This window comes from Loxodonta africana, chromosome 10 (genome assembly GCF_030014295.1).
Source record: "Loxodonta africana isolate mLoxAfr1 chromosome 10, mLoxAfr1.hap2, whole genome shotgun sequence".
In the NCBI taxonomy this organism is placed as follows: Eukaryota; Metazoa; Chordata; class Mammalia; order Proboscidea; family Elephantidae; genus Loxodonta; species Loxodonta africana.
Genome location: NC_087351.1, coordinates 50,978,727 through 50,994,386, shown reverse-complemented (window position 1 = coordinate 50,994,386; position 15,660 = coordinate 50,978,727). Strand labels below are relative to the sequence as shown.

Genomic DNA, 15,660 nt, shown 5'->3' with positions numbered 1-15,660 from the left:
GAATCATGTAGCTGCAAGGAGGATGGTGGGACAGGTACACAAAGTGGGTCTAGAAATGACACAGTTCAAAAATTAATTTGTAAGTTTGTCTGGCAAAGATACATATCTAAGAAGTTTTCTTGGGAATCAGACTGTTTAAATTATATAATTCTGATCCAGAGAAACCTTTGTTCATATGTGCATGTATTATATGTTAAATCAATATCTCTTTACACAGATCAAATAATTGGATAGAAGGATAATGTTAGTTGTAATTACTTCATTAAATGGTGTATACTTTTAAAGACTACAATATGAAGAACTTGTGTCAATACTTTTGTAATTTACTTAGCAGGAATTTGAATTATTTTATAATTTTATTATGTAAAGTTAATTTTATTTCACGATGTATTTAGGATATGGCCTTAAAAAAATCTTAAGCTTTTAACATTTGTTGAATTAGCTAGAAACCTGAAACAGATGTTTTTTCTTTAGTGGAGCTGGGTTTTTTTTTTCCATTTTCAGCTTTACATATGATATAATAATAAACTATATTCTCTAGCTTTTAAACATATTATGTTTTATTCTTACAGGAGATAGGATCAGGTGGCACTTGTCAGTGGAAAATATGTGGACTCAGTCCCACTACAACCTTAGCTATATATTTTGAGGTGGTCAATCAGGTATGATTTTCTATATTTGAATATTGAAAAATATTTTTGAAAAAGTACCTAATTTAGGCCATGAAAATTTCATATTTCTTTTCTGTTAATAGTATGATCCAAGTTTATTGTTCTGTTTTGGAGTTCTTGTCATTTTCTGTTTCTCTAGAAAGGACGTATTGTAATAGAAAAAGGATCAGGGAACCTGCAAAGGCCCAGTGCTAAACTTGGGCACCCAGTATTCAACCTCAGCTTTTCTTTTTTAAAAATAAAATGGAAACATAAATAAAATTATCTTTTTGAAATTAGTTATCTAGCTCCTAGATATTTCAAGGTATATGATGATATATGAGTCCTCCTATAAGAAAATTGAGTATGTCAAAATCTATACAAAAGATTGGAAAATCATCATATTTGGAAAGTTTTTTTTCTACTACAGGAGGAAATTGTCTTGTTAAAGAATGATAATTTATAAACTACTTATATGCCAGTAGTTGTTAGGTATAAAACAAACTACAAAGTATTAGTAGTCAGCCTTTTTAAGACAGATGCAGGATTTTTTTTTTTTTTTTTAACAATTCAGGTTTCTGAAGAGAGTGGCTTTTTTTGAATTATTTATTTTTATTTTTATTGTACTTTAGATGAAAGTTTACAGAACAAACTAGTTTCTTATCAAATAGTACACACATTATTCTGTGACATTGGTTACCCCACGACATGTCAACACTCTCCCTTCTCAACCCTGGGTTCGCTATTCCCAGCTTTCCTGTTCCCACCTGCCTTCCAGTCCCTGCCCCAGGGCTGGTGCACCCCATTAGTCTTGTCTTGTTCCATGGGCCTGTTCAGTCTTTGACTGAAGGATGAACCTCAGGAGTGACCTCTTTACTGAGCTGAAAGGGTGTTTGGGAGCCATACTGTCAGAGTTCTCCAGTCTCTGTCAGGCCAGCAAGTCTGGTCTTTCTTTCTGAGTTCGAATTTTGTTCTACATTTTTCTCTAGGTCTGTCCAGGACCCTCTATTGTGACCCTCTCAGAGCAGTCAGTGGTGGTAGCTGGGCACCATCTGGCAGCACTGGCCTCAGTCTGGTGGAGGCTATGGTAGTTGTGGTCCATTAGTCCTTTGGACTAATCTTTCCCTTGTTTCTTTAGTTTTTTTCATTCTTCCTTGCTCCTGAAGGAGTGAGATCAGTGGAGTATCCTAGATGGCCACTCACAGGCTTTTAAGACCCCAGATGCTATTCACCAAAGTAGAATGTAGAACATTTTCTTTATGAACTTTGTTATGCCAATTGAGCTAGATGTTCCCGAGACCATCGTCCCCACAGCCGTTAGCCCAGCAGTTTGGTCCCTCAGGGAGTTTGGATGTGTCTATGGAGCTACCACGACCTTGCCTTGTACAGGTTGTGCTCGGTTCCCTGGTATTATGTACTGTCTTACCTGAAGGGAACGGCTTTTATTGACAAAGAAAGCTAGAACGTCTATTGTCAAAGAGCATGAGGACAGCTTTTCTGTTGACCGTTTGCTATTTCTTTCTGAGGATCATATGTTACTAGTAATCTCTTTCCATTGGTCATCTGTTTATCATCTAAAAAGTTCTGCTTTCATCTTTTACACCTAGGGGAGGAGGACTTAGCTCAATTTCTCTTTACCTAGTTACTGTTAGGCATAAATTGCCTCACTTAGGCTTTTCATTGTCTGATAATTTCTCCTTTCACTTTGTTCTTCCATGTCCCTGGATTTGAACTATATATTACTTGAAATTCATTCTCTACCTGGATCACTTCTCTCATCCTTCATCACTTTTCTCCTCTCCCAAATCCACTTTTATGTGGCAAATTACAACTGTTTTGTACGCAGTGGAAACAAGAATCCTTCAAGTCGATTTAGAATGAATTTTATTAGTGCTAGGATGATGTGGCAACAGTGTAATAGATTTTGTTTAGTTATTATTCCTTTGTTTTTACACAGCATAATGCTCCAATTCCTCAAGGAGGGCGTGGTGCAATCCAGTTTGTGACTCAGTATCAGCATTCAAGTGGGCAGAGACGCATCCGAGTGACCACTATTGCTAGGAAGTAAGTTGTATTTGTTAGAGATTAATTTACGTATTGAAACTATTCTGGGTAGAGCTTCCAAACTGGGTTTCTATTCAGGGTAACGTATGACTAGAGGGTGAACATTTATGACTAGTAGCATTTTCTTTCTTTCCAAATCAACTTATTTCCTAGAATATTCATTAAGAACTTTGAACTTCGAGAGCAATTAAAAGTACTCCTGAGACACATATTACCCTGTACTAGGCAATAGTAATATCTCTATGAAGCATTGTATGTGTGTGTGTATGTATATTTAAAATAATAGTTGTTATGAGTGTTAATTTTCAACCGATGATAAAGTTATTAGCTACTTTTATCATTGTTTTTTCCAAGTGTTAATAGTTATGTAATTTACCTCCCAAGTCTTTATTTGTCTATTGCTTTGTGTACTGTTGTGAGAGGGAATGAATGGAAAAGACTTAAACATACGTAGTTGGTTATATAATGGCATGGTATAGACTGGTGTTTCTCAAACTGTTGGTGGTGAAAGGCTGTTTTTTTCCCCCCTTTTTTAATTAAGTATAATACTTTTATTATATACAATACTTTAAAAAATATTTTTTGTCTTATTTTTGTTGTTGTTTTTGACAGTGTTTATAGCAAGACATACACCAGTTCAACAGTTTCTACATGTTCACTTCAGTGACATTGATTACATTCTTTGAATTGTGTAACCATTCTTACCCTCCTTTTCTGAGTCGTTCCTCCTTTATTAACATAAATTCACTGCCCCTTAAGGTTCCTATCTAATCTCGAGTTGCTGTTGTCAAACTTGATAGTATGGATAGTCCTTAAAAGAGCGTAATGCTCAAGGCAGACATTCCTTACTAGTTAAGCTAAACTATTACTTGGTTTTAAGAAGACTTAAGGGGATATTTCTGGTTTAAGGTTTAAAGATAATTTCAGGGCAGTAGTTCCAGGGGTTCATTTAACCTCCATAGCTCCAGAAAATCTGGAGTCCATGAGATTTTGAAATCCTGTTCTGCATTTTCCCCCTTTCAGTCAGAATTCTTCTATAGAATCTTTGATCCAGATGTTCAGTAGTGGTAGTCAGGCACCATCCATTTCTCACAGCAGAGGATGCAGTTGTACGTGGAGGCAATTGGCCACATATCCATTTCCACTTCCTTTTCCTGACTCTCCTTTTTCCTCTGTTGCTCCAGGCGAGTAGAGACCAATTGTTGTACTTTGGAAGGACGTTTGCCTGCTTTTAAGAACCCAGGCACTACACAATTTAATAACATACTTTTATTAAATACAATAAAAATGAAATACTAAGAAAATAAAACTTAAAAAAGCCATACAAAATACAACTCCCTATTTTATTTTTATTTTTATTACTGGAGTCATCAGATAGAAAATTACTTTCATTACATTACTCAAAAAGTTTCTTTTTATTCTCGGTTTGTTTTCTTCCTGGAAAATTGGCCTGACTCACATACTTTGACTAGTGTAAAAGGTAAAGTTATAAGGTAGTGTTTTGTATAACAGAGATATGTAATAGATTTGTTGATAATAGTTTGTTTTTAAAAGAGATTAGGGTTAACAGATACCTTTTCTTGTTTCAAAATGTTCAGTAATGGTAGCCAGGCACCATCTATCTCTTCTGGTCTCATGGCAGAGGATGCAGTTGTTCATGGAGGCAGTTGGCATCTCTCTTTGTGATAGATTCTCCAAGTAAGGAATATATTGGTCATGTGTTCTTTGCACAGCATTTGAGGAGAGGGCAAGTTGAATTGAATTGAGTACCACTGTTTTTATTAAGGGAGTCCTGGTAGCACAGTGGTTAAGAGCTTGGCTGCTAACCAGAAGGCTGGCAGTTCGAATCCACCAGCTGCTGCTTAGAAACCCTATGAGACAGTTCTGCTCTGTCCTACAGGGTCACTATGAGTTGGAATCGACTCAACGGCAACAAGTTTGGTTTGGTTTTTATTTTTATTAAGAATAAATTATTTCTTTGGATGCATGTAAAAAGCTTAATTGACAAAAGTTCTGTGATAAATATATTTACCTCAGTGACAAAAAAACAAAAAAAGAGTAGCTATTGAGGCTGCTTATGTATGACCTAAAACCTCATGAAATCTGGTTTCTTGGTTTGGAGGTTTAGAGTCATGGTTTCATGGAACATCCCAGTTAATTTGCCTAAAAACATGTTTAGCTGCTTATGTATGACCTAAAACCTCATGAAATCTGGTTTCTTGGTTTGGAGGTTTAGAGTCATGGTTTCATGGAACATCCCAGTTAATTTGCCTAAAAACATGTTTAGCGCTTCTCTTCTACCTCCTAGTTTGTTGTGTAGTGTCTAGGGCCTTAAGAACTTGCAGGTGATCATCCAAGGCACAATAGTTTGTCTCTGTTCTCTTGGAGCAAAAGAGGAAGAAAGAGTCTGGAATAGGAGGGGAGGATATGGAACCTGTGGCTAATTGCCTCCAGGAACAACTGCCTCCTTTGCCATGAGACCAGAAGAACTGGATGGTGCCCAGCTATCATTACTGAACATTTTGACCAAAAATTCTATAGAAGATCTTGATCGAAAGAGGGAAAATGCAGAACAGGATTTCAAATTTTCATGAACTCCAGACTTCCTGGAGCCATGAAGATTGGATGAACCCCTGAAGCTATTGCCCTGACATAATCTTTAAACCTTAAACCAAAAATATTCCCTAAAGTCTTCTTAAAACCAAACGATAGTTTAACTTAACTAGGAAAAAAATATCTGCCCTGAGCATTATACTCTTCTAAAAACTATCTATACAGGATCAAATTGACAGCAGCAACTCAAGAGATTAAATAGGAACTTTAGGGGGTAGTGAATTTATGTTAATGAGGGAGGAATAACTCAAAAAAAGGAGGATGAGAATGGTTGCACAACTCGAAGAATGTAATTAATGTCAGTAAATGGTACACGTAGAAACTATTGAATTGTATGCTTTGTTGTGTGTCGTGTACATTTTTAACAACAAAATAAAAGAAAAAATAAATTATTTCTTAGCTACTTTAATTCCCCTCTGTATGAAAGTATTTGTGAAGTGTAAAACAAAGGTAAGATAACTGTGGAATGAAGTCAGCCGAGGAACCTTATTTTTGTTTGTCTTGGACTTGATTGTTTGGGAAAGTGCTCATCGCTATAAACTTAACCATATTTAGGCATGACATAGGCATCTGTAGCTCTCAATTTTATTGAACTGTTTCTTACTCTGGTTTTATTCCTGAAAATATTTTCGTGAATGATGGACATGGATCTATGGTTTGAACTGCATGTTTGTTGTGTTGGATGATATATTACTTTCCCGAAGGTTGTGCGTAGAGGCATTTAGCATCCAGGTCTGTTGCCTTGCCTTGGTCTTTACATCCTGGGCCAGTGTCAAGGGAATACATTTTCATTTGATGAAAGAAAAATTCCTTACTGAGCATTCCCTGAGATTTGTTCAGATTTCAGATCAGGAACCTTGGAAGTAGTAAATTTTGGCAAACTCGTCAATTTATTTATGCCCCTTCAACACACGCACACACACCCACATACACACGTATATGTGACTTAAATTGGACATTCATAATGTTTGCTTAAGGAAACAGTTGGACATACTAAATTGAGGATCATTTTCATAAAACCACTGGTTTGGACCTTTCAAAAGTATCTTAAAAGGCAAAGAAAATCTGAGTAATGGTTGCAGATTCAAAGAGACAAAAGAAACATGACAACTAAAGCCAATGTGTGATCCTGGATAAGATGCTATATCTGAAAAACAATTTGCTGTAAAAGGACATTATGGAGACAGTTGAGGAAATTTGAATATGGACTATATATGGGATAATAGTATAGTATCAGTGTTAAATTCCATGAATTTAATAATCGATTGGGTTAATAAGAGGATTTCCTTGTTCTTAAAAGATATACATGAAGTATTTAGGGGATAAGGCCGTGATATCTGCAAGTCAGATAGTTCAGCACAAGAAAAATACGTATTTGTGAGAAAGGAGAGTGAATGATAAAGCAAATATGTTAAAATGTTAACAGTTGATGAATCTAGGTCATGGGTGGCATATAGGAGTTTACTCTTTTTATAGCTTTTGTGTTTGAAGTAGTTTTAAATGAAAAAGTTTAAAAAAGCTTGCTCTTTCAAGAGAAAAGGAACTTTCTTGTGAGAAATTTCATGGGCTTATTTTCAATTTGTACAGTGTATTATAGTGATATAATATGTGTGTTACGGTGCCATTTGTGGCACTGTCTCACTGAAGCACTCATCTTTCCAAATTAATTTATCCTGGTTATTTTCAGTAATCAAGGCTTATTGTTTTATTGACTAGGAATGTGACTTTAGGGGCCTAGTAAAAATCAGTGTATTTGTTCAGTGTATAAGCTATATGAAAATAAAGCAGGACTCAGATTCCTGAGAAGATAATCAAACATTACACTCTTTTTCATGTAAAAATAATTTTGATCTGAAAAGTTTAGTTTGAAATCGACTGTAGAATCACAATGAGAGGGGGTATTGGAAATCCAGAAAAGAGTTTACAATGTGAGAAAGCCATCTAAACTTGGCTCTAAGTTCATAAATTTTAAAAGAGTAGATTTTCATTTACAACTAAACAAGTTATAATTACTAAATTTGCATGAGCTTACTTGCTAATGTATTTCTACTACAGAACCATTATATTCTCGAAAGAAAAATGTCACTTTCATGTTTCATTTTAAAGCAAGTGAATATCATGATCAAGTTGGAAAAATACTGATTTAGGTAATTTTGTTTTTAGTTCTTTATTTTTTAATTAAATAAAAGTATTAAATAATTAATAATTAAACCAAGCTATTTTTTTTATAATCCTTAAGCCTTTAAATTACATTAAAAAAACAATTTTCAAAATTTCCAGTATCCTCTTTTATCTATTCTCATTCTTCTGCCTTTTGCTATTTCACTAGACTAAGATAAATCAGACTTGTCAACCATTGCAAAATATTTAAAAATATATATATCTGTTGAAAGAAAATTTGAAATAGAGCAAGAAAGGAGAAGAATTTTAAATATATTACCACCTGAATCCCTTGGAATCATTTTTATATCTTTACACACTTACATCTTTTCACTTTTATGTCTTAGATATAAAAGTAGTGGAGCACATGGAACATTCTCTAGAATAGACCACATATTAGGTCATACGGTGAGCTTTAATAGAATCCAAAACATGGAAATATTACAAAGCATCTCTCTGACCATAAGGCTGTAAAAGTAACGAGCCATAACAGAAAAAGCAGGGAAAAGAAGTCAAACACTAGGAAACTGAACAATACCCTGCTCAAAAACAACTGGGTTATAGAAGACATTAAGGATGGAATAAAGAAATTTGTAGAATCCAATGAGAATGAAAACACTTCCTATCAGAACCTTTGGGACACAGCGAAAGCAGTACTCAGAGGTCAATTTATATCAATAAATGCACACATCCAAAAAGAAGAAAGGGCCAAAATCAACAATTATCCCTATAACTTGAACAAATAGAAGGAGAGCAACAAATGAAACCCTCAGGCACCAGAAGGGAAAAAAAAAATAATAAAAATTAGAGCAGAATTAAAGGAAATAGAGAACAGAAAAACAATTGAAAGAGTTAATAAGACCAAAAGCTGGTTCTTTGAAAAAATTAACAAAATGGATAAACCATTGACCAAACAAGAACAGGAGAGGAAGCAAATAACCCAAATAAGAAATGAGATGGGCGATACCACAGCAGACCCAACTGAAATGAAAAGGGTTGTATCAGATTACTACGAAAAATTGTACTCTAGCAAATTTGAAAACCTAGAAGAAGTGGACTAACACAAACAGAGGTAGAACAACTGAATAGACCCGTAGCGCAAGACGAGATTAAAAAGGTAATCAAAAAACTCCCAACAAAAAAAGCCCTGGCCCTAACAGCTTCACTGTAGGATTCTGCCAGACTTTCAGAGGAGAGGTAACACCACTGCCACTAAAGGTATTTCATAGCATAGAAAATGATGGAATATCCCAAACTCATTCTATGAAGCCAGCATATCCCTGATACCAAAATCAGGTAAAGACACCACAAAGAAAGAAAATTGTAGAACAATATCCCTCATGAACTTAGATGCAAAAATCCTCAACAAAATTCTAGTCAATAGAATTCAACAGCGTATCAAAAAAATAATTCACCATGACCAAGTGGGATTCATACCAGGTATGCAGGGATGGTTCAACATTAGAAAAAACAAAACAGAAGATAAGAACCACATGATCTTATCAATTGATACATGAAAGGCATTTGACAAAGTTCAACACCTATTCGTGATAAAAACTCTCAGCAAAATAGAAATAGAAGGAAAATCCCTCAACATAATAAAGGGTATTTATACAAAGCCAACAGCCAACATCATCCTAAATGGAGAGTCTGAAAACATTCCCCTGGAGAAGGGGAACCAGACAAGGATGCCCTCTATCACCGCTGTTATTCAACATTATGCTGGAGGTCCTAGCCAGAGCAGTTAGTCTAGATAAAGAAATAAAGGGTATCCAGATTGGTAAGGAAGAAGTAAAAGTATCTCTGTTTGCAGATAACACAATATTATGCACAGAAAACCCTAAAGAATCCTCAAAAAAATTACTGAAACTAATACAAGAGCTCAGCAGAGTATCAGGATACAAGATAAACATACAAAAATCAGTTGGCTTTCTCCACACCAACAAAGAGAACATTGAAGAGGAAATCACCAAATCAATACCATTTACAGTAGCCTCCAAGAAGATAAAATACTTAGGAATAAATCTTATCAGAGATGTAAAAGACCTATACAAAGAAGACTACAAGACACTACTGCAAGAAACCAAAAGAGACCTACATAAGTGGAAAAACATATCTTGCTCGTGAATAGGAAGACTCAACATTGTAAAAATGTCTGTTCCACCAAAAGCGATCTGCAGATAAACAATGCAATTCTGATCCAAATTCCAATGACATTTTTTTAATGAGATGGAGAAACAAATCACCAACTTCATATGGAAGGGAAAGAGGCCCCGGATAAGTTGAAGCATTACCAAAAAAGAACAACAAAGTGGGAGGCCTCACACTCACACTATCTTAGAACATGTTATATCGCCACTGTAGTCAAAACAGCCTGGTACTGGTATAACAACACATACATAGACCAATGGAACAGAATTGAGAATCCAGACATAAATCTATCCACATATGAGCAGCTAATATTTGACAAAGGCCCAAAGTCAGCTAAATGGGGAAAAGACAGTCTGTTTAACAAATAGTGCCATCATAACTGGATATCCATCTGCAGAAAAATGAAACAAGACCCATACCTCACACCATGCACAAAAATGAACTCAAAATCAATCAAAGACCTAAATATAAAATGTAAAACAATGAAGATCATGGAAGAAAAAATAGGGACAATGCCAGAAGCCCTAATACATTGCATAAGTAGTATACAAAACATAACTAACAATGCACAAACACCAGAAGAGAAACTAGATAACTGGGAGTTCCTAAAAATCAAACACCTATGGTCATTCAAAGACTTCACCAAAAGAGTAAAAAGATTACCGACAGACTGGGAAAAGCTTCTTAGCTATGGCATTTCTGATCATGTCCGATCTCTGAAATCTACATGATACTGCAAAAACTCAACAACAAGAAGACAAATAACTCAATTAAAGAATGGGCAAAGGATATAACAGGCACTTCACTAAAGAAGACATTCAGGTAGCTAACAGATACATGAGGAAATGCTCATGATTGTTAACCATTAGAGAAATGCATATCAAAACTACAGTGAGATTCTTTCTCACTCCAGCAAGGCTGGCATTAATCCAAAAACCACAAAATAATAAATGTCGGAGAGGTTGTGGAGAGACTGGAACACTTACACACTGCTGGTAGGATTGTAAAATGGTACAGCCACTTTTTGGTGCTTCCTTAAAAAGCTAGAAATAGAACTACCATACAATCCAGCAGTCCCCCACTCTTTGGAATATATTCTAGAAAAATAAGAGCGTTTACACAAACATATATGCACACCCATGTTCATTGCAGCACTGTTTACAATAGCAAAAAGTTGGAAGCAACCGAGGTGCCCGTCAACAGATGAATGGATAAATAAATTATGGTATATTCACACAATGGAGTACTACACATCGATAAAGAACAATGATGTATCCATGAAACATTTCATAACATGGAGAAATCTGGAAGGCATCATGCTGAGTGAAATTAGTTGCAGAAGGACAAATATTGTATGAGACCACTATTATAAGAACTGGAGAAAAAGTTTAAACAGAGAAGAAAATATTCTTTGATGGTTACGAGAGTGGGGAGGGAGGGAGGGAAGGAAGCAGAGGGATATGCACTAGGTAGTAGACAAGAACTATTTTAGGTGAAGGGAAAGAACACACAGTACAGGAGAGGTCAGCACAACTGTACTATACCAAAAGCAAAGAAGTTTCCTGAGTAAACTGAGTACTTCAAAGGCCATAGTCGCAGGGGTGAAGGTTTGGAGACCATAGTTTTAGGAAACATGTAGGTCAATTGGCACAATAAAATCTATTAAGAGAACATTCTGCATCCCACTTTGTTGAGTATTGTCAGAGGTCTTAAAAGCTAGCCAGCCTCCATCTAAGATGCAGCAGTTGGTCTCAAACCATTTAGAGCAAAGGAGAATGAAGAACTCCAAAGACACAGGGTAATTATGAGCCCAAGAGACAGAAAGGGCCACATAAATCAGAGGCTACATCAGCCCGAGATCAGAAGAACTAGATGGTGTTTGGCTACAACCTATGACTGTCCTGACAGGGAATGCAACAGAGAATCCCTGATGGAGCAGTAGAGCAGTGGAATGCAGACCTCAAAATCTCGTAAAAAGGCCAGACTTAATGGTCTGACTGAGACTAGAAGGACCCCGGAGGTCATGATCCCCAGATCTTCTGTTAGCCCAAGGCAGGAACCATTCCCAAAGCCAACTCTTCACACAGGGATTGGACTGGACTATCGGATAGAAAATAATACTGGTGAGGAGCGAGCTTCTTGGCTCAAGTAGACTTTTGAGACTATATAGGCAGCTCTTGTCTGGAGGGGAGATAAGAACGCAGAGGGGGATGGAAGCTGGTTGAATAGACATGCGGAATACAGGGTGGAGAGAAGGAGTGTTCTGTCTTATTAAGTGGAGAGCAACTAGGAGTATATAGCAAGGTGTATGTAACATTTTGTATGAGAGACTGACTTGATTGTAAACTTTCACTTAAAGCACAATAAAAAATAGTACAGCATTTATTTTCAAGAAATATATAAAAAAAAAAGAAACGTAATGTTGCCAATTTTGCTGAAGTGAAGTACTTTAGAACTAGAGTCAGCTGAAGTATTGTAAGGCTGTGTCTGTGAAATATTAAACTAACAAAAACTGTTGCTCGGCCCACTCAGGACTAGATTGAATTTAAAGAACTTTTGAATTTAGTAAATTAATTATTTATACCTAATATCACACTAATCTTTTAGACTGAAATTTTTCTTACTAACTTTTGAATAGTTTTAGTCAATATATTAACATGGAGAGAAAAGAATATGAAGTAATTTAATTTATGCAACTTTTGTCACTAATGATAAAGAAGGAGAGGGAATTCTGACATTTTACTCATTTTCCAGTCTGACAAATAAAAATTAGTTAGGTTGAGAGAAAACACATATTTTTTGTTTCTGTATTTATGATTTTAGAGAATTGAGGAAATATATATTTTAAAGTTTGATATAGAAAACTATATACATACATATTTGTGTCTTTATTTTTACTTGTAAAAATCTTAATGTTTTAAAGGAATGTGGTTGGATGTCAGCTTTTACTGTTACTTTAGAGGATGTTAGAGGTGGATATACTTTTCTAAGAAAAACAGTAACTGCTATACTGAAACTGCTATTACTGGTATTTAAAAAACATGCTAATTTTTGTAGGTAATGTTGAAATGTTGATAGTATTACTGAAGTAATTTTGTGTATCTTCTTTTTAATTTAAATCTGTGATAGTTACGATATTGTGAATACAAGAATTCAGCAGGAGTTCTGTGTTTTCTTCTTTTCTTTAGCTGGGCAGATGCTCAAACTCAAATCCAAAACATTGCTGCTTCTTTTGACCAGGAGGCAGCTGCCATTCTTATGGCCCGCCTGGCAATCTATAGAGCAGAAACAGAGGAGGGGCCGGATGTCCTCAGATGGCTGGACAGACAGCTTATCCGACTGGTAAGAAGTAAAAAAGTTGTGCTTTTCTAAATACGTGTGCTTTTATCTGTGGTAATGTTTGATGCAGATAATCTCGTTCAAAGTACTTAACAGTGTAACTGGAATATCCTCTATTAGGTACTTCTGTTCAGATTCCTGAGAAGGACATAGTAATGAACAATGGAATTCAATGAAATAGAGTGCCTGTTTTTTGTTTTAAAAGTGGCAATTATGTAATCGATTATTTCCTCCCCCGTTTTTTTTGGGTGGTATGAACAATGAGTTCCAAATTTAATTCTAAATTACCATTAGTGTTTTTATTGCTTTTTTGCATATTTTTCTTCATTGTTATAGTTTTAATTTTATATTTTCATCCTAATGGCTCTATTAAACTTATGCCATTTAAAAGAAAGTTATTCAGGTATAAAAACTATGACATCCCAATATAAATTATAGACAAGTATTATCTGAAGGAACTCTGGTGGTGCAGTGATTAAGTGCTGTGTTGCTCATCGAAAGGTTGACAATTCGAAGCCACCAGCTGCTCTGTGGGAGAAGGATGTGGCAATTTGCTTCTGAAAAGATTTACAGCCTTGGGAACCCTGTGGGCCAGCTTTGCTCTGTCTGACAGGGTTGCTAGGAGTCAGAATCTACTCAGTGGCAATGGGTGGTTTTCATGGGTATTAGTTATCTGGATCTAGATTGCAAATTAGTAGTTACTGATAATGTCTGACTTACTTGCCTTTTTAACATCTCAGAAACCCATTATGCACATTAAGACCTAGAGTGCTTAAATAAGCTCTGTTCTATTTTTTTTTTTTTTTATTCTTAATGCCCCCCATTTACTCGGTAGTAAAAGGGCTCTTTAAAAATTGTAAACTTGACTAACTCATCCACAGCCACCACCCGTCTGTCAGTGGAGGCTTGTATTCTACTGTGATGCTGAACAGGCTTTAGCAGAGCTTCTAGACTCAGACAGACTAGGAAGAAAGGCCTGGCAGTTTACTTTCAGAAATCAGCCAGTGGAAACCCTATAGATGGCAAGAGCCTGATGTGCAGCTCATTAGGGGGATGGCAAAGGACTGGGCAACATTTCTTTCTCTTGTGCATGGGGTCACCATGAATCAGAGGCCAACTGGAGGGCAGCTAACAACAACAATACTAGCACATTTTACGGGTGTTCAAAAAATTTAAAGAAATAACCCAAAGATTAGAAATCTGCGTATGTGTATAGGTTATGCAAAATATAGACTGTATCAAAATATAGGTTAATATATATTTAACCTCTGGGTGGGGAAGTATTTTTTTTTTTTAAACATGGAATCAAAGGCAGGAGTCATTGAAGAAAATATTAAAAGATTTCATTACGTAAAAATTGAAACAAACATTGTGTGTGGTAGAAATACCATAAGCAGAATTTAATGACAACATTTGTGTTATGTATTTCAGTGAAAATTTTATATGAGCTCTGACAAATCAGATTTGGGCAAAAAAAGGGCAAAGGTCATGAACAAGGACAAAAGAAGCAATGCAGGTGACCAGTAAACATGAAAAAGCTATCAGTCTTGGTTATAATCAAAGTTAGAGAATAAGACAATAGTTTTTACCTGTCAGACCAGTAAGGCTTAGAAAAACCAGAGTTGGCTAGCGTTCAGGGAAGTGGACAACTTTATTGCTTGCAGGTTTGGTGTGTGAATCTGTGCAACCTTTATACAACATCTGTATGACCTTATATATAGAAGGCAGTTGGTAGCATATAGCAAAAGCTTAAAAATGACCTTTTACTCAGAAATTCTAGGAATTTATCCTAAGGATATAATAGGACAAATGTAAATGGAATATGGAATTGGTTAAGATAGCTGTATTTTCAGTATAGTGGAATGCTAGTCAGCCATTAAAAATGAAGAGAGTATTTAATAACACACAAAAAATGTTCACAGTAAAAGAAAACTTTTGGATGTAAGTATCAGATGAGTCTCACTCTGAGATAGCCTCTGAGACATCTCTGGTTTATTTATACCTGGGCACACAAGTTAACAATTTTTTTGTTACCCTCATTTAACTATAATCATACCAGGTCTGTCTGATGCTTTATTTTGACAGAATTTTAGGCACAGTTTAAAATGTATATATTTAATATTATGATTGATAATTCTGAATTATTACTGACATACTGCCTTTTTCAGAAAATCTTTTCAATGCATTTGATATTCTAGATCTTTTCAAGTGTATTTCATAGTCTAGGTCAGCACTGTCCGGGAGAGCTTTCTGCAATGCTGGAAATATTCTATAATCTGTGCTGTCTATTATGGTAGCTTCTTTCTGCATGTGGCTGTTGAGCACTTGATATATGCCTAGTGCGACTGAGGAACTGGATTTTTAATTTAATTACTTTAGATTGTTACATGTGGCTAGTGGTTGTTGCATTAGACATCAAAGATTATTATCTTAATCCATGTTTCACCAGTAAAGTAATATCAGGGGTCATGAAGACAGCAACACTGTCCTTCCCAAACGCAAGGTCTATTTTCTGAGGATTAGCTCTACAACTGTCTAGCTTTTCTATCCTTGGATGACTGTGGTTCTAAAATGATTTTTCATGAAAGCCAAAAATATGATCAAACCTGTTATGTCTTTTTCTGTGCTCTGTAAGACCCAGGTAAATACATAAAGTATATACAGGTAAATATTCTAGTCAGCA

The 15,660-nt window shown here is 35.6% G+C and overlaps 1 protein-coding gene across 1 annotated transcript in view; it reads left to right on the top strand.

Moving 5' to 3' along the window:
- Window positions 1-15,660, top strand: part of SEC23A (SEC23 homolog A, COPII coat complex component) — a 64,909-nt gene that overhangs the window by 33,340 nt on the left and 15,909 nt on the right. The window contains exons 12-14 of the mRNA XM_003408467.4: window positions 573-662; window positions 2,608-2,714; window positions 12,827-12,980. Of these exons, the coding sequence (XP_003408515.1) occupies window positions 573-662; window positions 2,608-2,714; window positions 12,827-12,980 (351 nt within the window). The remainder of the gene's footprint in view (window positions 1-572; window positions 663-2,607; window positions 2,715-12,826; window positions 12,981-15,660) is intronic.